The 26584-nt window shown below is 33.5% G+C and overlaps 1 protein-coding gene across 1 annotated transcript in view; it reads right to left on the bottom strand.

Moving 5' to 3' along the window:
• The window catches only part of LOC134721060 (uncharacterized), a 29586-nt gene extending 5514 nt beyond the window's left edge, over positions 1–24072 (bottom strand). Inside the window, exons 1-4 of the mRNA XM_063583768.1 lie at positions 24018–24072; positions 10019–10270; positions 6246–7369; positions 50–204 (exon numbers count right to left, since the gene is read on the bottom strand). Of these exons, the coding sequence (XP_063439838.1) occupies positions 50–204; positions 6246–7369; positions 10019–10257 (1518 nt within the window). The 5' untranslated portion in view covers positions 10258–10270; positions 24018–24072. The remainder of the gene's footprint in view (positions 1–49; positions 205–6245; positions 7370–10018; positions 10271–24017) is intronic.
• Between the last annotated feature and the right edge of the window lie 2512 nt (positions 24073–26584).

Genomic DNA, 26584 nt, shown 5'->3' with positions numbered 1-26584 from the left:
ACTGTAACGTTATATTTGTTTTAAAGATTTACTGGTGTACCAATATTACCTGTGATATAAAGGGTGGAGTCGAATGCGATTCTGTTCTCTGATGCTCTCTAAATTGCGTTCCATCATTCTCATAGCGGAAATATATCAGATAAAAAAGCACAGCAATCAATATAAATGCCAAAGCTACACATACATTGATGGGTTCGAACAGTCCTGCAATGAAACGTTTGTTAAATTAGATGTATTTGAAATTCTTGTGCGTTTTTTTATATAACCTTTTCCAAATTGGATTCGATACAAAATCTTCTTCTTATATCTGTCTTGTTAATGATAAATCAAATGAGGAGTAAATAAACTCATCATAGATACCAGGACTAAATTTAGTATACGCCAGACGCGCGTTTCGTCTACAAAAGACTCATCAGTGACGCTCGAATCCAAAAAAGTTAAAAAGGCCAAATAAAGTACAAAGTTGAAGAGCATTGAGGACCAAAATTCCTAAAAGTTTTGCCAAATACAGCTAAGGTAATCTATGCCTGAGGTAGAAAAGCCTTAGTATTAAATGTACTTGCGAAATAAATGCATTAAGAAATTGAATCGGTTTTTACAATGAGAGGGAACGTTTTCTAACTCACTTTTGGAATATATAAATATGCATGTATAAGTTAAACCGATAAACTTGATATAAATAAGTCCAACATTGCAATTCCAACGTAACAAATAAACTCTTTGATAATTGTTACGTTTCAACGTAATATTAGCTAGTGCTATTGACAACATGGTTTTGGGATTATTCATGAAATTCAAATAAATACTTTTTGGTATAAAACAGACTAGGAACAATAATGATTTGTAATTTTTTTGGTCAGCTGTTTTCTTATATCCTTGCATTTCTGAAGCAAAATTATTACAGACAAAATAAAATGGATGCACGAAAGAATGTTGCTATGAATCAATGATTACTGTAGTAGTTCATTCTAAGAGTTCTTACAGTGAGTTGATTATGGCCATGATGGGTATTACTGTAAAACTTTACCTATAGCTCAACCTGTTTTAAAAATTGACAATACAGTAGGGACATTTAAATTGACCAGTTGGTATTGTTAGATTTAAATACACCTTGATTCTACCTGTACATTTTTATTGACCAATTCCAACCTTACCTGCTTACAGCATGCTTTTTTCCTGAATTTTTTCTTTAACTCAGATTTTTTTTTTGTAAAATTGATAGGGAAGAAAATAGTTTTGGTTTTTATTGTTTTAATCCCCAATATATATCAAGTATATGATTTATCTAACTTTTATCAGTAAAAGATTTCATAATATTTGTTGAAAACTGATTTAAAAAAAAAATCACTATATTTGTTTTTCGTTTGAGAATCCTTTACAATTAAAGCAAATAAATATTGCAGTTACAATCTTTTAATCATTTAAATGAGTATAATTCTTATATCATTTGCATATCTATAAATACTTGAATTAGATTGGTCAATTAGAATTTTTCTCTTGGTTTACACTTCGATAAACCAGGCTTCCGAAACTACTTTTGTAATCTATTCATGCGCTATACACATTCTTGCAGGGATACTTGAATTTTCAGCAAGTTGGGATTATAAAACAATTGCATAACAGTTGTTTCTATTCTAATGCATATATAATATATAACAAACAAAAATAAATAAATAAATAAATGCACTAAAGCTTCGGAAATGTATAAAAATAAAATTCCGGGAAATTCAACGAATTATTTGGTGAATTTACGTCATGGCAAAACACGACGTCATACGATTGAAAACTTTTAGACGGAAGATTATTTCGTTACTTGTACGCTTCAAATTCGGATATTATCTAATTAAAATGAAGTTTTTGAGGTAGATGCTAGTTCATTTTAGATTCTGTTGCATTTATCGAACATTTTTAAAGTTTTTTATAAAGTCAAGATGGCGGCGTACTCCTTAGTTACGACATGCCATTGTGCTTCATATAGTAGCCATCAAAGTAATAATGTAAATTAATAATCGCGTGTGTTTGGCTGAAGAATTATAAGGATTAAACACATTTTTTCTAGAGGTTATTGATGTGTAAACCGGGTCTCTAACTCACAAACTTGACATAAAAGTCCTTCGGACTTTTATTCAGTTTGTGAGTTAACCGCCCCGGTTTACACATCAATAACCTCCAGAAAAAATGTGTTTAATCCTATAGTATTCCTAGAAATTGGTCATACAATTGCCAAAGAAACAATATTCAGAAGGAAATAGAGAGATTTCTATTTTACTGTCATTTAAAATATAGGAGTGATCAAGCCAAACAACATCTTCGCTAGCCAAGGGTTACGATCCACTCCCGCTCTCTTCACCCTTGGCGGATTGAGATAAAATTTCGGAGACACAAGGTAAGGATTTTTATTGGTTGCAGTCAAAACTCGCTGCATCTAATTAAAATGCGCCTAAAACATGATCACGTGTAAATGTAGAAAAATTTGTAAACAATTGCCACGTGTTTTTTGTGCAACAAGCCTTTACATCCCTAAACAAACGACTATATTTAGAGAAAACTTGAATGTTTTTAATCAACAAATAGATGTTCCTGTGTATGTTTCATGCACAAATGCATGAACGTTGACGTATGCTTTCATTTCCGGCTTTACCAAGTGTGTAGAATCTAGACGCTGCCGTGTTTTTACCTCCAAATTGAAAAGTTCAAGTGCTACCATTTGTCAAGACTAATGTTTTCGGAATTGGCGTGATTTTTATCTTCCGATAGATGGCGGAACATTGTTACCACAAATGTTGGCTCAATCCGCCAAGGGTGAAGAGAGCGGGAGTGGATCGTTACCCTTGGCTAGCGAAGATGGCCAAACAAGAATGTCTATATGTTATTTTCTTGCAGTGTATTTAAAATTGCATGGCCTAAAATGCACTACATTTCATCTAATGTTTTCATAGCCAGATTCTAGTTATGTTTAATATCCCAAATAATCCAGTTGTAAAACTCACTTTAATCGCTATATTATTTCATTTGTATTGTTAATTTAAATAATTCCCAATTTCATTCATTTTTCACTATGTCACTAGATTTTTTTTTTCTAAATCCATAGTATATATTCTGATTAACTTCCCATCATATACATCCCAATGAATCTTTACATAATTCAGAATCTTGTAAGTTTGTTTTATCACTTCCATTACTATATTCCAAATTCCTCACTTTACAAATATTTTGTAATATTTTATTTATATTTTTACTATAGCACTTGATTTTACTCTATCAACTGTATACATTTTTATTTCACTCCCTATGATAAATTTCCAAGTTAAACAATGTTTGATCCAGAATTTTATAATTGCTATTTCCAATTTCACATTTACTTAAAACTAATCCTCACATTACATGCATTAGGAATACTTTAGAATATATTACTTTCAATTTTACTTTTTATCACTCGATTAGACTATACACATGGAAAAAAGTATTGCAACACCAAATTGAAATTGAAATTACAAAAACACTTTTCATTTTTTTGGGATATAATTTGGTAAAATAGAAAAAGTTAAACATTATTTAAGTATCACCTGAGTTTAATCAATAAATATCGACACGATAATATTTTATCTGCACATGCAGCTACTGTACCCTTAAACAGCAAAACAGTTGTTTTATCCTCATTGTTTTCAACCCTTTAAATAACCAAATTTTTAAAGTTATGTGATTGATACTTTATAATGGGTTCTTGACAACTCTTAACTGCAGCAAGATGGCAGATTATCAGCATAATGGAAGCAGGGATGTCGCTGTAAAAACTGCACGTATTGTTGGTCATCACCATTTCACTATAAGTCGTTTTGAGAATAAATCAGGCTATACACGCTGTTAAAGACATTCCGAGATAATGAAGACCCCCTATACCATTTGCTAAGGAAAATCAAGCATAATGAAGGTTGGTCAGAAGGAAACCCATTGCATACAAGACAATCCTAAAAAGAGAGAGCTTTTTAACAAGAACTGTTCGAGGTCGACTCATTGCTACTGGTTATCGTGCGATAGGACCATTTCGGAGACCTTTGCTAACGAACAGACACACCGTTTTCAGTATCCAATGTAGTGCAGAGCTCGCCAAAGTTGGAAATTAATATCGTGGAGGAAGATCCAATGTTCAAATGGAATTCGGTTCATCTTCCTTGGCACGATCGAAGCCCGGTTTTCAACCATTTCGAGCATATTTGGGACACTTTTGGGCGGAAAGTGCGCGAAAGGACACCCCAGTTCAAACACATCATGAAATAAACAATGCCCTTCATCAGAAATGCTTGCTGGTACATTAGCAACAAATTAGTCGATTTATGGCACAAAGTACTAATTCTTTGGCGTATAACGATCAACCACGATATGAACAGTCATCTAAGGATTAATTTTGAAATGTCTGACATTGTAAAGTTCGATTACAGTAAAAGTTGTAAAATGCATTTTTTTGTACAAAAAAACTCCAATTTGGTAATTAAAATTGTGGTTATAAAAATCATTTTTTTTCAAACATTTTTTGTTCGTTTCAATGCCAATGTTATCATAAACTATGTTTCAATAATATTATACACATATTTTATTATATTTCATCCAAAAAAAAGGCTGATTGTTCAAGTTTTAAAAAAATCAAGGTGTTGCAATACTTTTTTCCATGTGTATATATCCACTGCATTAATACAACATTTTTATTCATTTCCAAGTTCCCATTTAAATGATGAATTATAGATCCCAAAATTAATAATGAATGTTTTTAAAATCACACTTAAAGCAACAGAAACATGGTGGATGTGCTCACACTATATCTTCTACTTGAATACCAATTTTGATTTTTTTTTAATCTTCAACATAACTTAATCCCATCTTGTGAAATTTAAATTTCCGAGAGTGAACACAGCATTTTATGCACAATAGTCCTACTAACAGACTATTATAATAGCAGATTTCAAAGAAAAAACACTGACAAGGTATACTCCAAAATTATTTGAAATTTACATGTACAAAATCATATGTAAGCCCCACAAAACAGTTTGAATGAATTATTTCCTCCTTGATACCTTCATGACAATGAATTCTTGAGAAGAAAAAAATCTCATTTTAAGAAACAAAATTACTTTAAAAAGTCTGAGTTGTGAATTCAAATAAAATAAATCCAATATTGTATGCACAATGATACCAATAGATATCAAACATTGCAAATAATAAAATAATAATCCAAAATGGAAATCTTGAAGGGTCATGTGAAGAAATGAACAACATATCCATCTGAAAATTTAAACTGTAAACACCTGAACAGCTATTTCTTGTTTCACTGGCAGCTGGACAATACTATGTATAAGGGTTAGAATTTTAAAGAAGCAATAAGTATGTAAAAAAGTTTAAATTTTCAAACATATTAACATGTAGTTGATTTAATCTTTTACTGATTTAGAATTTTAGGTAAAAATTATATAAATCATATAATCATGCATTTAAAACAATGAAAACCAATACTATTTTTTCCCTATCAATTTTTTAATAGAATAATCCAAGGTAAAGAATAAAATCAGGAAAAAAGCATGCTTTAAGGTTGGAATAGGTGAATAAAAAATCTATAGGTAGAATCAAGGTAGATTTAAATCTAACAATACCAACTGGTCAATTTAAATGTCCCTATTGTATTTTTTTTCAATTTTAAAAAACAGGTTGAGCTATAGGTAAAGTTTTACAGAAACACCCATTGTCAACTCACTGTAATAAAATCTAAAAAGCTTTCAGTGGACATTTCTGAAATTAAAAGTATCATAAAAGAAACCGAATTCGAGATTTAAATTCAGGATACAAACAAAAGCAATAAAGGTTTGCCAATTTTACCCCAAATCTTTAAACCCTACTAAAACATCTTAAATTCATGAATGATAAATGCAGACAAAAAAATAGTTATGTGGTAAATTTTGTTAAATATTTAAACGACCAAAAGCAATTTAATAAGATTTGTTATGTCGATTGAAATCTGTATTTGATCGATTTTCAAAAAGACATAGGTACAAGATTCATTGCTTTCAGACAGTCTATGTAATTTTTTCATTGATACGAGTTGCATATTATTCGATTTTGAAAATGAAAATGCAACTGTGACGATTCATTATACCTTCATAACACTTATTTATATTTGCTATAAATAACAAAACTCATTTAGTTGCAATAAAAACATTAAATGTTATTACATGGTACAAATGAGACAAAAACCATACCCGTATTTTGTGACTGCAGATTTCTAACGTCTATATCAAGTTCCGGTAACTTAAGGTCAGCATAATCAACAATTGGTTTCATCTTATTAACATCAGCGCTGAGGGAATCCACATAACTTTCAAACTTTCCTAGTTTCCCCATGTAATCGTCTACTTTGACAATCATGGTACCTATTTTAACTTCTGTTGAGGAAATGTCAGTATCTAATTGACTTGTCCTCTTTAAAATTTTACCATTAGATGTTTCCAAATCTTCTTCTAATTTTGTCAGTCTATTCTTAAAGATGTTTCCTGTGTTCGACATGCCTTGTTTTAGCTGAAATAGATCGTCTTGAGACAGCTTTACTTTCGTTTCAATATCTGTCAGTGTATCCCTAACATGATTAACAGTTTTGCCTACACTTTCTGATGTTAACTTTAAAGCATTAAATCTTGGCTCAGTATTATTAACCTCCAGCTCTAAACCATGGATTCGAATTTTATTTCCACGAAGGCGCCTTTGAAGTTGAGGAAGATGTTGATGAATTGTCATTATCACGGTAACAGATTTGTTGATTTTCTCTATAATAGGCAAATGAACCTGTATTTCAGAATACATATTTTGTATTTTAGATACATGTTTGTGGACATTTTCGGCTTTTTCAACTGTTATGTTAAGCAAACCTTTCAGAGATGTCTGATTTTTTTCTGTCATTGTAATTTGCTCCTTAACAGCATTTAATTGATCTTCAAATGAGGTAATATTTTTTGATATATCGGAAATATTAATGCCCATTTTATTGAGTTTATATTCCATTTCATCAAATCTTTTCCTTTGTATTGGTAAATCGTGTTCTAGTTTGCTACTGGTATCCGATATTGAACTAACTCTTGATTCTACGTTTGTTAATTTATCGTTTGCTGTACGTATTTCTCTTTGCATACCAATCACACGTTCATCAATTTGTATTAATCCTTCCTGGAACTTGGATAATCGGTCTTCTAAAGACGGAACTTTTTCAGAAAGTGTCTTTATTTTTTTCAAATTATCTCCATATTGCATTAACTCTTCGAATTTATGTTCATAGTGGTTTTCGACAATCTTTATGTAATATCCTACAGCTATTGCTAACATTAAAGCTGGTCTGAAAAGATGATTGAAGAAATATCATATAACATTTGCAATTCTTAAATTTTAAACAAAATTTCCAGTTCCAGGTCAATATATTTGTATATATATTGTATACGGCAGAAACACCGGGCCTCATTGTCATTGGTGAGCTCGGATGGGCTATTTAAATATAAAATTTGAGACAAATTTCATTTAATGAATGTTGACATCCACTTAGGTTTTATGTTGTTTTTACCTAAACAGTAGTTTTGTAAAACTTTTCAATTTGGGGGCTGTGTGTAGGACTGTATCCTCGGTAAACCGTCCTCGAGTTATACAATGATAGAAAAATAGGCTCTATTCCTTTAAAAACTTTGTTAGTGCATCGGTTCTTTGTTACAAATAATTATTCTACCATCGAACAGTTTTGTCTTGAAACATGGTTTCTTTTGTGGTAATGCTGTGTGTTTATACATGTTATACTAGTTATCAACTTATTCAAGTTTTGATATTATGGGTGTTTTTATTTAAAAAAAAGAAGGACTTGAATTAACCCACAAAGTAAGTATGTCACATTAAATTTTAACTGATCAATGCTGGTCTCCTATCCTAAGGTGTAGTGATTACCTACACGTATTGTATTGTTTTAAATATACTTTGAATTGAATCAAAATGCAGCCTACGCATACTTTATACTATAACGTTTCCACAAGTAATCATAATGTTCCAAATTAGTATATCTTAATATTATGAGCCTCACTTCATACAGGAACTTCTTAGGAAGCGAAAGAGGGACGAAAGATACCAGAGGGCCCCCGGATTGTCAAACTCACAACTGACAACGCCATGGCTAAAAATAAAAAGACGAACCAGACAAATAATAGTACAGAAGACACAACATAGAAAAATCAAGACTACGCAACACGATCCCCTACAAAAACTTGGGGTGATCTCATGTGCTCCGGAAGGGTCAGTATATCCTGCTCCACATGTGGTACCCGTCGTGTTACTAATGTTATAAATATACGGTACATAGTCTTATTTGGTAAATCAAATTTGTAACAAGGGAAGGGTATTGTAGTTACGGCATAAGGAACATATCCGATATAATATGTGTAACGTTTATTCCATAACGGTCAACCAACTCGTGATGGCGTCCGGAAAATTTACGAAGGGATAATTTCTACTTCACCATTTGGAACTCTTTGTTTAATAGCTTCCTTGTGAATAGCAATCCCCTATCAAGGAGTATATATCTCCCAATTGATACGATATTACCGGGCTTGTATATCCTATCAATTTCCTTAATAGAGGGTTGCTGCTCACAAGCTCTGCTCACAAGGATATTAAACCAAGATTTTCAAATGGTAAAGTTGAAGTTATCCCTTCGTGAATTTAACGGACGCCATCACGAATTGGTTGACCATTATGGAAAAACGTTCCAAAATAATATCGGATGTGTTCCTTTTGTCGTAACTACAATCCCTTCCCTTTTCTCGAATGTGACCTACCGAATGAGAAGGTCCAAGACCACAATTAATGACCCCGCTTTTCGTTGTCCAATATAGTTCCTTTTAATTATAGTGTATTTTTCATTATTTTTTTTCTTTCCCTTCCTCACTCATTTTAAGATTTTTTGGGGTGCAAATGAAAGAAGAGAGGTGACATAAATATTTGGATGTTGTATTTAAACTGATTTTGATATGGAATGAGTGATTAGGCCAAGTGCAAAAAGGTTATATTTACAGTATTCGGAACATCTCTTGACTTGTCAATAGGGGTATGGATGTGTATTGGCTAAATTTTCAAAGTGATTGCTTCAATCTTTCTGAATTTTGGATATATATTTGGACTAGCACTATACATTACACACACACACAAAAATGACAAAAGTGCATGGTGCAATTTTGTTAATGATACAAAACGTTATAAAGAACTGATAGAGGAATTAATTATGGTATGTGGCCAGAACATTTCCCGGGTTTATATAATAACATGAGCAACACGACATATGTTATATGTGGAGCAGGATCAGTCTGCTTACTCTTCCAGAGCATCTGAGATCACCCCCGGTTTTTGGTGGGGTTTGTGTTGCTCAGTCTTTAGTTTTCTATATTGTGTCTTATAAACTATTGTTTGTCTGTTTCTTTGTTAGCCCATGGCGATGTCAGTTTATTTTCGATCTATAAGTTTGACTGTCCCTCTTATATCTTTCACCCCTCTTTTATGTAAAATAAATAAATCACAAGTTAAAATGTTGATATAGGTTCCAAAAAACGAGAGCACACGTAATGACGTCTTGCTCAGAACAATTTGTATGTTGAGACCAGGATATCCTTATTTGAAGCCTTTAATTTGGATTATGTTACCATGGTGGTACACATTCGTCAGTATTTGTTGACTATGTGGTAAACACATTGTGCCTTTTTTAAGGGTTATTGTAAATCAGCATTACAATGTCTTCAAGGATCTAAGAATTAAAAAAGATGAACTTGCAACTTTTTCAGTTTTAACTCGGGAAGAAAGCATAATGGTATTTTCTCTCTATATAATAAAGTTTGCGTGATTAAATTTATTATCACCTGAATCAAGACAAAGAGTTTCTATTACGCCTCGATGTTAAATAAAAATTTAACTTTTAGTCTTAATAAACCATTTTATAAATTATACAAATCATACTTACAGAGATACTTTAAAGGTAAATACTCCTGATGCTGATCCCAAAATCTTTCCTTCCCAATTCCTCAATTTGTCTTCGTCAATGGAGTTTGGCAAGTCTCTAGTTCTGTCTATTGATGGCGTCTGTGAACTTGTTGAACTATCTTCATCCTCTTCGATCTCATAATCCAGCTTTGCTTTCTGGTACTTAGGTGGTGGTCTGATGTTTACATGACTTTTTCTCTGTTTAGCCATTGTCGCCATATCATCAGCTTCTCTAAAACACATATATATTAATACACAGAATAAAACATTTAGCAATATAAACCAATCAAGTGGTCTTATAAAATAAAATGGTCCACAGGGCGCAGCTTGATACAACCACAGAGGTAGAACTCTGAATAATTGAGGTCAGTATGGACACAACATTCAAGCTTGATTCATCTGTGATTTGGGATTGTGATTAAATATTTGACACAGCATAGGTTTCTGACACAGAATGAATGTGGTCTTACTAACTTTAAAATATAAAATTTACCTATTATGGTCCAATATCCAAAATCTAAATATATGGGTTGATTTAGCGTATCAAAGAATCCCAATAATTCATTTTTTTATGAAATCAAAGAAAGTTCAAATTTATACCATTTTCAATGTCATCAATCTGATAACGGGGCTTAAAAATCAAAAATCTAAATACTTGGTTAGATTTAGCATATCAAAAAGTAAAAACACAAAAATACTGAACTCCGAGGAAAATTCAAAAAGGAAAATCAAAAATCAAAAGGCAAAATCAAAAGTCCAAACACATCAAACGAATGGATAACAACCCGATATATTCATGTTTTGTCAAGAACCCCATATATTCATTTTTTTGTTAAAATCAAACAAAGTTTTATTTTAGACCCCAGGTGGACCAGTTAAAAACGGGGACTAAATTCCAAAAACCTAATTCACGGTTATATTCAGCATATTAAAAAACCAGATGCTCCGTTGGGCGCAGCTTTATACGACCGCAGAGGCCGAACCCTGAACAGTTGGGGCAAGTATCGACACAACATTCAAGCTTGATACAGCTCTAAATTTGGATTGTGATTATATAATTGACACAGCAAAGGTTCCTGACACAGAATGAATGTGGTCTAATGAACTTAAAAAATTTTTTTTTTGCTTTTGAGCAATTTACTATGCTGTTGAATATAAATCCCCTCAAAAAAAAATGTTTGAAGAAAAATATTTTTAATTTCTGAAATCAGAAATGAGAAAAATTTCCCCCTGCTCCTCTACATTTTTTCATCTCCCCCAATCCTTAATTCCAAAAATAATCTAAATTAAAATTTCTAATTAAGTTGGCAACAATAACTACTCATTTCAATACATCATATTAAAAGTATTAAAATATAAAATAACTTACAGTCATGGTTAAAATTAATATTAATTAACAGTAACTTCTAAAAAAACATACAGCTACACATCTCAAGACAATTGTCACTTCCTTTAACATAATTTTCAAGCAGTGTCAGGGAGTTAATCAAGTAATCAGACATATATATAACAGGGTTCTTTGAATTTTAATATGAATTGGATTACCTCCCTTACACTGCTTTAAATTGTCTAAATTTTTCTTGAACCAGAAAAAACTTGTTTCCCCTTTTTTGCCCCTAATTGTTAAATGATTTGATCCATTACACCTATAGCCATCACTTTGTAGTATGGAAACTTATGGTATAATTTCAGAGAGATGTATACACTTTAACACAAGCTATTGACTGAAAACTACAAAAAATGTTTATTGTGGCCCCTTGTTTGGCCCCTCACTTATTGAAACCTCCCTTGGAGCAAGAACCCCAAAACTCAATTCCAGCCTTTTCTTTGTATTAAGAAACCTTTTAGTATAATTTCATAGAGATCCATACACTCAAGCACATGTTATTATCTGTAAACTAGATAAATGCTTCTTTTTGGCCCCTTTTTCCTAAATGTTCAAGGATATAAACCTCAAACTAACTCCAAGCCTTCCCTTTATTATATGGAACCTTTTGGTACAATGTCAGAGAGATTAATACAGTTGAACATAAGTTATTGTCCCGAAACTTCAAAAATGCTTGTTTTGGTCCCTTGTTTGCCCCTTATTCCTAGACTGTTTGCCCCGAAACATTAAAATAAATCCCAACCTTCTACTTAATGGTATGAACATTGTGGTACAATTTCAGAGTTATTAAACACCTAAACATAGCTTATTGTCCTGAAACTAGATAAATGTATTTTTGGGCCCCTTAACCGATGGGACCATAACCCCCAAAATCAATCCCAACCTTCCTTATGTGGTAAAAAATATAAAAAGAAGATGTGGTATGATTGCCAATGAGACAACTATCCACAAAAGACCAACAATTTCCCCGGGAAACAATGTAATTTTTAAAACCACCGGTAGCCGATGGAAAACCATACGCACAAAATAATGCACCGTACTTCTATTTTAGCAGACACTGTATAGTGATTACATTACGTAACACAGATGACAAATAATTTATTAATAATGTTTAAATTTTAAAAAAAAAGGGGGGCTATATTCATTTTTCATAGATTGATTAATTATTTTCTATTTATGATTCTAGTAGATAGTAGGGGAAACATTGTTTATGTCAAACTGAGACTACAATAATAGTGGTAATGGTTGTAGTAGTCTCAGTGTCAAACAAGTTTGCATTATGTCCGCCTATTCACTAGTGATCACTAGTTTGTTTGTCATTCTGTCCGTTAGGACAATTTTCCAAACAATTTATCCTCATGTTTGAATATATTTATTGATGGTATGATACTAAACCCCTAACGGGAAGGATTGTGCCTGATGTTCATATGATGAAATCATAATCTTCCAGTCAGTGTAATTGAAGTCCGGAGCTGGCATGTCAGTTAACTGCTAGTAGTCTGTTGTTATTTATGTATTATTGTCATTTTGTTTATTTTCTTTGGTTACATCTTCTGACATCAGACTCGGACTTCTCTTGAACTGAATTTTAATGTGCGTATTGTTATGCGTTTACTTTTCTACATTGGTTAGAGGTATAGGGGGAGGGTTGAGATCTCACAAACATGTTTAACCCCGCCGCATTTTTGCGCCTGTCCCAAGTCAGGAGCATCTGGCCTTTGTTAGTCTTGTATTATTTTAATTTTAGTTTCTTGTGTACAATTTGGAAATTAGTATGGCGTTCATTATCACTGAACTAGTATATATTTGTTTAGGGGCCAGCTGAGGGACGCCTCCGGGTGCGGGAGTTTCTCGCTGCATTGAAGACCTGTTGGTGACCTTCTGCTGTTGTGTTTTTTTATTTGGTCGGGTTGTTGTCTCTTTGACACATCCCCCATTTCCATTCTCAATTTTAATGTTTCCCCTACTATATACTAGAATCATTAAGAAAATAATTAATCACTCTATGAAAAATGATAATCACCCCTTTTCTTAAAATTTAAAAATTATTAATAAATTATCTGTGATTTGTGTTACGTAATGTAATCAGTATACAGAGTCTGCGAAAACAGAAGTACGGTGCGTATGGTTTTCCATCGGCTACCAGTTTTACAATTACATTGTTTCCCGGTGAAATTTTTTCTCAGGAAAATAAATTGACGAGAACATAAGTCAGCTGATATACGACCACAAACTTTTTGCGGTCGTATAAAAACAAGAATTCACGAATAAAACCCCATTGAAATTGCTCAAGAAATAAGCAAGGTATACAAAGTATTAGAAAAGTATTGTTTTGGTCCTTTTTTAATCCTAACTCCTAAACAGCATGGGTGATTACCCAAAAATTCAATCCCGACCTTCCTTTTTGGGTATAGAACCTTGTGGTACAATTTCAGAAAGATCCATACACTAACACACAAGTAATTGTCTGGAAACTAGAAATAACTCATTTCGACTCCTTTTGGCCCCCTTATTTCTAAACTGTTGGGACCATAACCCCCAAAATTAATCCCAACTTTCCTTCAAACCTTGTGTTTAAATCTCATAGAGATCCATTCATTATAACTAAGTTATTGTCCGGGTAACTTAGTGTCTTCGGACTACGCTAACGACGACGACGATGACACGTGATACCAAATTTACGACGCAAATGATTTGGCGGTCGTATAATAAAAGCAGTTCAAAGGAATCCGAATTCGATATTAGAATAGGTTACAAAAGTGACAAAGAAAAAATGCCAATGAAAAACATGCATTAACAAAGGACTATACTAGCAGGAACTGACATACAGTAATACCAGTAACCGCTTTAAAGAAGCTTTTATTTGGAAGCTCCCTATTAAAATTCGATATTGATGTTTATTATAACCAAAGCAAATTTAGTTTGAGACTTTCAAAGCTTTATGTTTCAAGTCATATAACAACATTTAGATAATTCAGTCATCATACTTCAAGGTAATAAAACCCTTTTTTGTTTAATGTATTGTTTGAACATTGGCAAGGAAAAAAACAAGTAGTCACATATGTTGTATTTCATATGGGCATAACATATAGTTTTTGAAATACATAGATCAATGTAAAGAGAGGCAAAAGATATCAAAGGTATATTCATCAGTCGAAAACAAACTGGCCATGTCATGATCCAACAAAACTAAAAAAACACGACCAAATAACAAAACAATAGTTGCTGCATAGAGAACGCAGCGAAGAGCTATAGAAGTGTATGAAACTTCTATGTAATGTTTTTATAAACAAAAATGTTTTGATTTTTATTTCAACACATGCTGTAATGGTATATTCACTTTTGTCAAAGACTTCAGGTCGCAGTACCAGAATTGCACCGAGTACACAAATTGTACCTATTCAACAACAAGAGTGCACACACTGAAATGTCTCGCCTTCTTTACTTATAATTGATTTTATGTTGATAGTCCTAAGTATAAAGCTTTATTAAAAACTGGCACATGCACTTAACATTAACAAAGATAACTAAACAAAGGCCAATGAACCATTCAAATGAGGTCAAGGTCAGATAAACCATGCCAAGCAGACATGTACTGTAACAGCTAACAATGCTTCCATACACCAAATATAGTTGACCTATAGCATATAGTATTAGATAAATTGACCAAAACTTAAAAACTTAACTGACCATTCAACCATGAAAATGCGGTCAAGGTCAGATGACATCTGCCCGCTAGACATGTACACCTTATAATCATTCCATACAACAAATATAGTAGATCTATTGCATAAAGTATGAGAAAAACAGACCAAAACACAAAAACTTAACTATAACCACTGAAACATGAAAATGAGGTCAAGGTCAGATGACATCTGCCAGTTGGACATGTACACCTTACAGTCCTTCCATACACCGAAGACACTAGCCCTATTGCTATTAGGTGCTACGTCTATATGCCTTTTTGTGTTTCTTTTTACATATGACGTGGCTCTGTACTTAAACATCACGTCATTGTGTTATTGTACTATGGTAATTGTTTGTATTCTTGTCTTTTATTTTTGCTAATGTGCTTTGTCTATATACATTTTTGTGCTTCTTTTAATATATTGTTTCTTTGTAGTAATTATGATCATAACACAATGTTGACCGCTGTACCCCTATTTTTTGACATTTTTACAATAATGTATGTTTAAATTTTTTACAAATCGATGTCAAAATAGTGGAAATTTTATACAACTGTCATACAAGTGAGAGGTATATCTAGCTATACATCCCAAGTTTAATCCACCTCGGTTGCAATCTAATTATAAAAAACATTAATCTCTGATTACGTTATACTACATATACTAAAATGACTTGTTTAGTGAGGGTAAAAGACCAACATATAATGTAATTATATTAAATTTCCCATGGCTTGCCGAAGTTTTGTACCATCGGGCTATCTCGTGATGGATTCGTGGCAACGTTCGATCGCATTTTACTATCAAACGTCAGTGTATAGTCATCGTACTGTTTTCGTGTCTCATTGCACTATCAAAACGTCAGTGTATAGTCATCGTACTGTTTTCGTGTCTCATTGCACTATCAAAACGTCAGTGTATAGTCATCGTACTGTTTTCGTGTCTCATTGCACTATCAAAACGTCAGTGTATAGTCATCGTACTGTTTTCGTGTCTCATTGCACTATCAAAACGTCAGTGTATAGTCATCGTACTGTTTTCGTGTCTCATTGCACTATCAAAACGTCAGTGTATAGTCATCGTACTGTTTTCGTGTCTCATTGCACTATCAAAACGTCAGTGTATAGTCATCGTACTGTTTTCGTGTCTCATTGCACTATCAAAACGTCAGTGTATAGTCATCGTACTGTTTTCGTGTCTCATTGCACTATCAAAACGTCAGTGTATAGTCATCGTACTGTTTTCGTGTCTCATTGCACTATCAAAACGTCAGTGTATAGTCATCGTACTGTTTTCGTGTCTCATTGCACTATCAAAACGTCAGTGTATAGTCATCGTACTGTTTTCGTGTCTCATTGCACTATCAAAACGTCAGTGTATAGTCATCGTACTGTTTTCGTGTCTCATTGCACTATCAAAACGTCAGTGTATAGTCATCGTACTGTTTTCGTGTCTCATTGCACTATCAAAACGTCAGTGTATAGTCATCGTACTGTTTTCGTGTCTCATTGCACTATCAAAACGTCAGTGTATAGTCATCGTACTGTTTTCGTGTCTCATTGCACTATCAAAACGTCAGTGTATAGTCATCGTACTGTTTTCGTGTCTCATTGCACTATCAAAACGTCAGTGTATAGTCATCGTACTGTTTTCGTGTCTCATTGCACTATCAAAACGTCAGTGTATAGTCATCGTACTGTTTTCGTGTCTCATTGCACTATCAAAACGTCAGTGTATAGTCATCGTACTGTTTTCGTGTCTCATTGCACTATCAAAACGTCAGTGTATAGTCATCGTACTGTTTTCGTGTCTCATTGCACTATCAAAACGTCAGTGTATAGTCATCGTACTGTTTTCGTGTCTCATTGCACTATCAAAACGTCAGTGTATAGTCATCGTACTGTTTTCGTGTCTCATTGCACTATCAAAACGTCAGTGTATAGTCATCGTACTGTTTTCGTGTCTCATTGCACTATCAAAACGTCAGTGTATAGTCATCGTACTGTTTTCGTGTCTCATTGCACTATCAAAACGTCAGTGTATAGTCATCGTACTGTTTTCGTGTCTCATTGCACTATCAAAACGTCAGTGTATAGTCATCGTACTGTTTTCGTGTCTCATTGCACTATCAAAACGTCAGTGTATAGTCATCGTACTGTTTTCGTGTCTCATTGCACTATCAAAACGTCAGTGTATAGTCATCGTACTGTTTTCGTGTCTCATTGCACTATCAAAACGTCAGTGTATAGTCATCGTACTGTTTTCGTGTCTCATTGCACTATCAAAACGTCAGTGTATAGTCATCGTACTGTTTTCGTGTCTCATTGCACTATCAAAACGTCAGTGTATAGTCATCGTACTGTTTTCGTGTCTCATTGCACTATCAAAACGTCAGTGTATAGTCATCGTACTGTTTTCGTGTCTCATTGCACTATCAAAACGTCAGTGTATAGTCATCGTACTGTTTTCGTGTCTCATTGCACTATCAAAACGTCAGTGTATAGTCATCGTACTGTTTTCGTGTCTCATTGCACTATCAAAACGTCAGTGTATAGTCATCGTACTGTTTTCGTGTCTCATTGCACTATCAAAACGTCAGTGTATAGTCATCGTACTGTTTTCGTGTCTCATTGCACTATCAAAACGTCAGTGTATAGTCATCGTACTGTTTTCGTGTCTCATTGCACTATCAAAACGTCAGTGTATAGTCATCATACTGTTTTCGTGTCTCATTGCACTATCAAAACGTCAGTGTATAGTCATCGTACTGTTTTCGTGTCTCATTGCACTATCAAAACGTCAGTGTATAGTCATCGTACTGTTTTCGTGTCTCATTGCACTATCAAAACGTCAGTGTATAGTCATCGTACTGTTTTCGTGTCTCATTGCACTATCAAAACGTCAGTGTATAGTCATCGTACTGTTTTCGTGTCTCATTGCACTATCAAAACGTCAGTGTATAGTCATCGTACTGTTTTCGTGTCTCATTGCACTATCAAAACGTCAGTGTATAGTCATCGTACTGTTTTCGTGTCTCATTGCACTATCAAAACGTCAGTGTATAGTCATCGTACTGTTTTCGTGTCTCATTGCACTATCAAAACGTCAGTGTATAGTCATCGTACTGTTTTCGTGTCTCATTGCACTATCAAAACGTCAGTGTATAGTCATCGTACTGTTTTCGTGTCTCATTGTACTATCAAAACGTCAGTGTATAGTGATCGTACTGTTTTCGTGTCTCCTGCGTATACACATCGTTATAAAAATTCACATATTTTCATTGTTTTCGTGTATGGTTCGGGTGCAATCGTGTGATCTTTTGTATGCTTACCTCGGCTAGTGATTGAATTTTAAACAATTTCTAATACAACATCGCAAGAAAAAAAAATCATATGTGTATGGCCATCTGGTGCAATTTTCGGGATAGTGACTCAGTAAGTGACGCCTGTAATATTAACATCTTTATTATAGATGACATCACAAAATACATAAAATCATTAAAGATGAAGTCCTAAATGCCGACTAGTGACCTTCAAATCACTAAATGAGAAATTATACAAAATAATTTATATAAACTAACTTGTTTAGGACACGCATTCCAAAATAATACTTATTCAACAACTCACGTAATTCTAATGGACCAACCATGTAACTAAAGACAACAGTAGTATAACGTTAATGGTTTTGAATTTTACCTGTTCAAGCTGAGAAATAAACATTGCATTGATTTCGATTGACAAACAAAAGATCTGACAGCAGCGTCCCTAACGAAGGCAAGTACATCGTTAAATGATCCCAAAAACCAGATAGGGTATGGCCTTGCACCTAATTACAGAAGACAACTCTTTATCAACAATCTTTATGACACCTATGTACACAAAAAATTATACTGATGCTTCAAATCAAGAAAAACTTCATACAATGCATCAGCAGGAGGGTTAGCCAAAATAAGCCTGTTGATTCTGAGAATACTCACCTGCCAGACATTCCTATGTACCTCTTTACCAAATGATCTCACAAAGGGTGATTTAAAACAGATAGAACAAAAACTTAAGAAAAGAAAAGAAATATTGAAGATAAGAAAAAACTGAAAGAAAATATACAAATACGAATTTGTGTGTTTATAATCAAAACCAATGAAATAAAAAATCAAATCCTCTTTTCAAATTGACCGTAATATATTGACTTCATAGGAGATCAACTCAGCTAGCATGATGCAAACACAAATACACATCAATGTTCCTCACAAAGAGATATTGAACAAACAGTAGCATGAGAGAGTATCAGGATTCTTTCTTCAACAAATGAGACTAATTCATGTGAATGCCAATGAATCTGGACGTAATAAGAAACAAGATCGCACTTCGTTGTCAGTTTGTAAAGAAAGATATACTTCAATGGAACGTGCAATCAAGAATTAGATGGGACAAACAACTTGAAAGCAACACGATAAAAAATTTAATTTATGTCCTTGATTTAACAAACAATGAACACAGTGGAAGTACTTTCAAATACATTGAACAAAGAAATACTCTGCTAAAAACGTATGAAAAAAGACTGAAGATTAAATTACCCGTAACACCCATCGGTTGTTAATAAAAAGGAAACTGGAAAACTATTTAGAACTAAATTATGAACAGAAAAGACACCAAACGTAAACATATAATATAGAAAGACAGAAAGGTAGCTGCAAACACACATACTAAAAGGCTAATATATACCAACTAAGAAATAACAAAAAAACAGGCGCGGATCCAGTGGTGGGGGGGACGATCAATGCGTTTGAATGGGGACATGTAATTGGAACCCCCCCCCCTTTTGTCTAGGGTTAGGAACCCCCTTTTTAAAATGGCTGGATCCGCTACTGAAAAAAACGTCTTTATCAGTGATCTGCATCTCTAGATCTGCATGTATCAGATAAAACATATAATTATACTGTTATCACAAAGATATGTCTCGCCTTTTTAGAAATTTTGATTATGCAAATGTTGAAATCAAAATAGCAATTTACTTTAACATCTTACACAACTTATGCAAATATTCAAAGTCAATGTGGAACAAACTTGAAAATGTCAATAAATTTGCATAACAAATATTAAATAGTGACTTAAAAGAGGGACGAAAGATACCAAATGGACAGTCAAACTCATAAATCTACAATAAACTGACAACACCATGGCTAAAAATGAAAAAGACAAACAGACAAGCAATTATTATAGTACACATGACACGACATAGAAAACAAAAGAATAAACAACACGAACCCCACCAAAAACTAGACGTGATCTCAGGCGCTCCGGAAGGGTAAGCAGATCCTGCTCCACATGTGGCACCAGTCGTGTTGTTTATGTGATAACAAACCCTGTAAATAGTCCAATTCGGTAGGTCACTTTCATGAAAGGGAAGGGGATTGTAGTTACGACGTAAGGAACATATCCGATATCATTTGTGAAACGGTTATTCCATAACGGTCAACCAACTCGTAATGGCGTCCGTAAAATTTACGAAGGGATGATTTCAACTTCACCATTTGGAACTCTGGGACTTAAAATTAGCAGTTCATCTTAAACTGATCTAATTACAAACTAATACAAGTAAACTACGATAAGTGTCAAAGTAATTGGACTGACTGAGGGACGAGGCCAAATATTCTCCATAGAAATTAGATGTGCCAATGCTTATACAACTGAATACCAATTAACTTTAGCCTACCACTAATTGTTCCCTTTGAACTGACCTAATCAAAAACTTAAACATGATTACTTAGAAAAAATTCCAGGTTAATAGACCATGACTAAGGACAATGAAGGAGGCGGAGCCAGTTTATCTCCATGGAATTGAGATATGCATATGCTTATACAACTGCATACCAAATATCATTGACCTTGTGGCTTCCCATAAACTGACCTAATCACAAACTAATACATGTAAAATAAGCAAAAGTTTCCAAGTCAATAGACCATGATTGAGAAGGCAGGGCCAAATAATTTCCATGGAAATAAGATATGTCAATGCTTATACAACTGCATACAAAGTATGATTGATGCACCACTTTTGGTTGACCTTAAACTAGACCTAATCACAAACTAATACATTTAAAGTAAGCAAACCATTCAAAGTCAATAGATCATGAATGAAGGGCGGAGCCAAATAATCTCCATGTGAATGAGATATTGCAATGGTAGTACATCTGCATACTAAATTATCATTGACTTACCACCAGTGGTTCCCCATAAAACTGAGCTAATCACAAACTAATAAATTGTTGACGCCATCGCCGCCGCCGACACCGGAAACAGCATACATATGTCTCGCTTTTTGACTCCGTCAAGGCGAGACAAAAATGAGGAAGTGGTAAAAGGTTGTCACGAATATTTTAAAAAAACAAACCTAACTGAACTAATTCAGAATACTACATACGATTTATAGCACCAGAAACATATGTGGTGTAGATTACCAAGCAATAACGTATCTACACGATCAAGTTTCAAACAGAACAATAGTAAGATGAGAACTTGTTGAAGCATTAAAATCTATTACTAATACAGAAACATCATATGGTAGTTTTGATCTATCAATTGAACACATAGTACATGCAGGAGAAAACTTCACGTATTATTTACTATCCTGTGTGAATATCATCATACATAGTATATCAATACCAGAATATTTTATTATTATATCTAACAAAGGAAGTAAGACAGACTCCAAGAACTATAGAGCAACTGTGCTATCCATGTTCTGTGAAAACACATAACACATGCCCCAAATAGACTTTATACAAAAAAATGAGAAACAATCCCCACTATGTACAGAGAGGATTTACCCCCAATGGTGACTGGAGAATTGAAATATGGTCACTTGGTCTTCTTTCGATCGGCAGTAAACCGCTTGCCAAAGTGTGGAGTCAGTTTGGCAGTGCACAACGTCCGGTCAGAATTGGGATTAAATCCGATGCCTCGGGTGTAAAAAGAGTACCATGCTCTTAACACGTTACGAACCCTGTCAACAACTCTTTGTGGTGTATGTTTCACGCTTGATTGACATGATAACAAGTCATTATCCATATAATTTACAAATTTTGGTAAACCATGCCTTACAATACAGTTAACTAAACCATTAAACTTTACAACCAAAGAAAAGTGTCATCACAAAAGCAAAGATCTAAACAAACAAACAAAAAATCAGACAACCACAACTGGACGTTTAATCTTAATAACAAAGAAATGCTAAATGTAGACAAGTAACAGTATCAGAATATATATATATATAAGACACATATCCAACTTGTTCTGTTAACGTATTATCTCAAAGTATAAAACCAAATTCAACAAATACCAAAGATCGAACAGTCTACCTTCATCTGATATGTTTCCTTTAAAGGCTTAAATTGATTCAAAAAGTTTTATTTTGTTCAATAACATGTACAGACAAAGCAATAATTCAGTAGAAAACAAACGTACATATGCTATATCGACAGTCTCTAATCAAATCAAACAAAACAATAGATATTATAGTCATAAGCGGGTATATTATAGCAGTAAAATTACAAAAAATACCGAACTCCCAAGGAAGATTCAACACAGTAGTTCCAATTAACATATGATTTCTGTAATATCATTCCATTTTTGGCTAAACACAAAAAAGTAAGAACACCCCACTATTGACTACAGTGTGATAAATATATATTCCACTACTGCAACAAGTGTATTACGATATTTCTCCACTCGAGACAGTTTAATTATAATATTCACAACGTCCAAAGTTGAACTTTTATGTAAATGTGGTACATAAAATTATACTAAGACACACTTGAAAGGCAGCTACTGTGTCAAAATAGATATACAGATCAAAAATGTGAAGTGATATCTAGAAAATTGTGATATAAACAATTGCACACTTTATAATAGCTAGAACCACTGATTTGCACAATTAAACAATCAAAAATAAAATAAATAGCATAAACAGATGAATATACATTACCTCGACAAGTTACTTCAGTTGAAAATTTTGATAAATAAAGATTAAGATAACATATATGCAGAAATGTAATTTAAATGTACAAGTTGTATATATGATATTCAGGATGATGGAGAATTTGTAATTTTACAGTCTTTTATTCGGAATAAGAGCTTCAAAGTTGTGCTGAAGGACAGGAAAATATTTGGTGGTATTATAAGATTAATATTTCAGTGGAATTAAGTTTGGAAAGTTCTATGGTATTCCATTATAAATGAACATATATCAGATGCATACCAGTATGGGTTATTAGTTTCTATGGTTTTGTGGTTAATATACCGATGACTACAGTGCTGAAGGTGCCAGGTTCGCTCCTGATTCGGGACGCTGGATATTTCAGTTCGTCACAAAGGTTGTTTTCACCCACCACACTTCTCTGGTACCGAGTTTAAACTTGAATGATTACATTGCGGGCCTCGACTGGTCAAAGTCCATATCATAAGCCTACTTTGACCTGGAGATCAATCTTCAGCTATCTCTGTGGTGTCTCGGTAGTTCTTTCTGAGTTTTTAGGCTTCCTCCAACAATAATAATATGCTTCTTGGTGTCCTAGCTAGCACTTCCTTTGTGTTCAGATTGGGATTGTCATTTTAAATCTGATCGTTTTAAATACGTTAGTAACACAGCTTCCTAATAACGGAGCAATCTACCAGTTTGCATACATAATATTAAATAAAAACATCATCACCTTATAATTTATTTCGAAGGGGAGAGATGTGGACAACAAACGGACAAATTGTAGATATTTGACATATGATACTAGCAAGGACGTAAATCTTAGATGTTAAAAATAAATTCGACTTAAATAAATTGTCATTGTTATACAGTGATAATACTGAAAGAAATGGATGCAGAAATATAATATCGCACATTGTTACATTAATTCATACCTGTTGACTTGTCGTCTAGGTGTGACGTGCGCTAACGACGATAGTGAAAGTAGAATAATCGGAAATCCCGAATACTTTAAAAATAGCAATTATGTATAAATTATGTTCGACAGATCCGGTATCAGACCGCAGTCACCTAGGAAAAACTTACTTGTGCAAATCAAATTTTGGTTTCTTTTACATTATGATATGGATCAACCAAAATAATTAATAAATTATTAGAAAAAAGAATTGCACACAGCAGAGAGATATATGTCCAATTATTTCTTTTTCGAGAGCCTCCTCTATTTGAGGGTTTGGATGGGGTTAAATGATTAGAGAATAATGCCCTTAAAAAATGAAGATAAGAGAATAATGGGCAAAAAAATAAAGATTAGAGAAATTCGTGGTCTAAAAATATAATGAATATTGAATGATTAATAAAAGAAAACGCTAATAATTAACTGTTAACAGAATTTTTCCTTCTTAAAATTTAAAGAAAATTATCAAAATTATCATTGTAAAAATATGATAAAAGTGAAAACAAACTTGATAAACCATTTTGGTTTCGTGATAACAGACAATAGGATTCAGTCAATGTGAACTGGTTTTCGATATTTCTACTCGGACTTTTAATTCAGTGGGGGATCCAAAGGGGGGCGAAGAGGGCGTACGCCCCCTCCTTTTGCCCGGAATTTTTTTTTTTTTATAAATGATTAATCAGACTAGACTTTGTGAACATGGTGAACTTTGCCATTTCCCGTGTACTGCTCTTTAATTTTTATACGACAATTCTTGACTTATAACTGAGATATTTTTCGCTGGAATTTACTGATTATCAAAGTCATGTGATTCGATATGGTGGAGTTGACCTCCAGTACGTCGAATAAAACGTCTCTCAGTCATTTTGAAATTCGAATTACAGTAACACATTAATAATTGCGTAGGCTGTAGACGATTATTAAATCATGGCACATGCAGGATTAAGCAAGAACATATTGACTTCTTTTTCACTATTCTACCAAACAGAAAGTAATGCTCTATAGGCTATTACACTCTCATGAAAAAAGTTCCACAGCAATAGTATCTAACTACGGAAATTTGTTTAACCCCAAACGCCCCAGTCTATTTTAAAATAATATAGCTGAATAAAAATTCCCAGTCAGTATAAGCTCTATATAGATTTAAAGTCGTAAGTACGAACCATTTAATTTGAGGAAACAGTCTTAGATATTTGAGAGAGAAAAAAATAACTCTGATTTTTGCCTTAAACAAAAATTCTAGACCCAAAACAAAATTCTTGTCCACTTTTTTGCTATTAGAAACGAAAATTCCCAGCAGAATTATTAAGCATTAAATGAACATGATGAATAAAAGCGGGCATATTTTTTTGTGGCAGGGGTTTTCATGTCTGACCGTAATGTCTGTTTCGCCGAACTGATATATATATGGAATACTTTTTTTCAAGACCAGACTGCAACCTGCCTGCTGGATGTGGCCTTTATGTCTTCATTTGTCGGCCTGCATTCATAAATTCATTGTCATTTCAGACTCATTATTAGCCTTTGATTGAGTTGGAACCCTTTACTTCCCTTAATGTTGTTGGATGAAACATATCAACCAAACATTTGGATAAGAATTGCTTGTTTGTCTTTTTTTTTAACTTGTGTCGGTCGTATTTCAAATTCAATCGAATAGCCCAACGTATATCTTGTTAACAACAAGAACTCTGTGAGGTTATTTTAACTTAGCTTACAACAAACGTGCGAGAATTTTCCATGCCTATGTTTTACTGACAAATCACACATTAAATGTATCAGTACATAGTTCTTGGATCCAAACTATCATTCAATGATAGAAATTGATAGGGAGATACATCATCTTAAATGTCAAACCCTTACACCTTACCAGCAACTACAAAATACGCATGCCCCACGCCAGGAACTGTTTAAAAAGTGCATTTTTCACTTATTTTATGTTTTAAGTCCTAAATAGGCCCAAAATAATTTACAGCCCCTCTTCGAAAAACCTGAATCCGCCCCTGTTTATAGCTGACTATGCAGTTGGCTTTTGCTCATTGTTGAATTCCGTACAGTGACCTATAGTTGTTAGTTTCTGCGTCATTTGGTCTCTTTGAAGAGTTGTCTCATTGGCAATTACACCACATCTTCTTATGTGTAGTCAAAATCACTGGAAAGAACTGATAAGAACTTGGACTTGTTACTTCGAGAAACTAGCACTTTAATTATGCAGAACAATACACATCAACACGTCATTGTTGAGAAACAAATGAAAGCCTTACTGTTGTTTCGAAATCACCGTTCTCATTCATTTAAAAGAATGTTTTTTACTTTTTTTTAAGATTAAATAAAACTGGGGAAAAAATTTGAGAATAATGCGTAAAACATAAAGAATAGGCTAATTTTTTTAAGAATATTGAAAAAAGGGGTGAAGATTAAATGTTTACAGAATAACAGACCCCCCCTTCAGACCCTCCTATTTGCAACTGACGGCTATATAACAATTCTTTGGAAGCAAAAGTCTGTGGTTACTAGTTATAAATTATGTCATAATCTGTATACATATAC

Source organism: Mytilus trossulus, chromosome 6, assembly GCF_036588685.1.
Source record: "Mytilus trossulus isolate FHL-02 chromosome 6, PNRI_Mtr1.1.1.hap1, whole genome shotgun sequence".
Taxonomy (NCBI): domain Eukaryota; kingdom Metazoa; phylum Mollusca; class Bivalvia; order Mytilida; family Mytilidae; genus Mytilus; species Mytilus trossulus.
The sequence above is the reverse complement of the archived record's forward strand: the minus strand, read 5'-3'. Positions and strand labels throughout refer to the sequence as shown.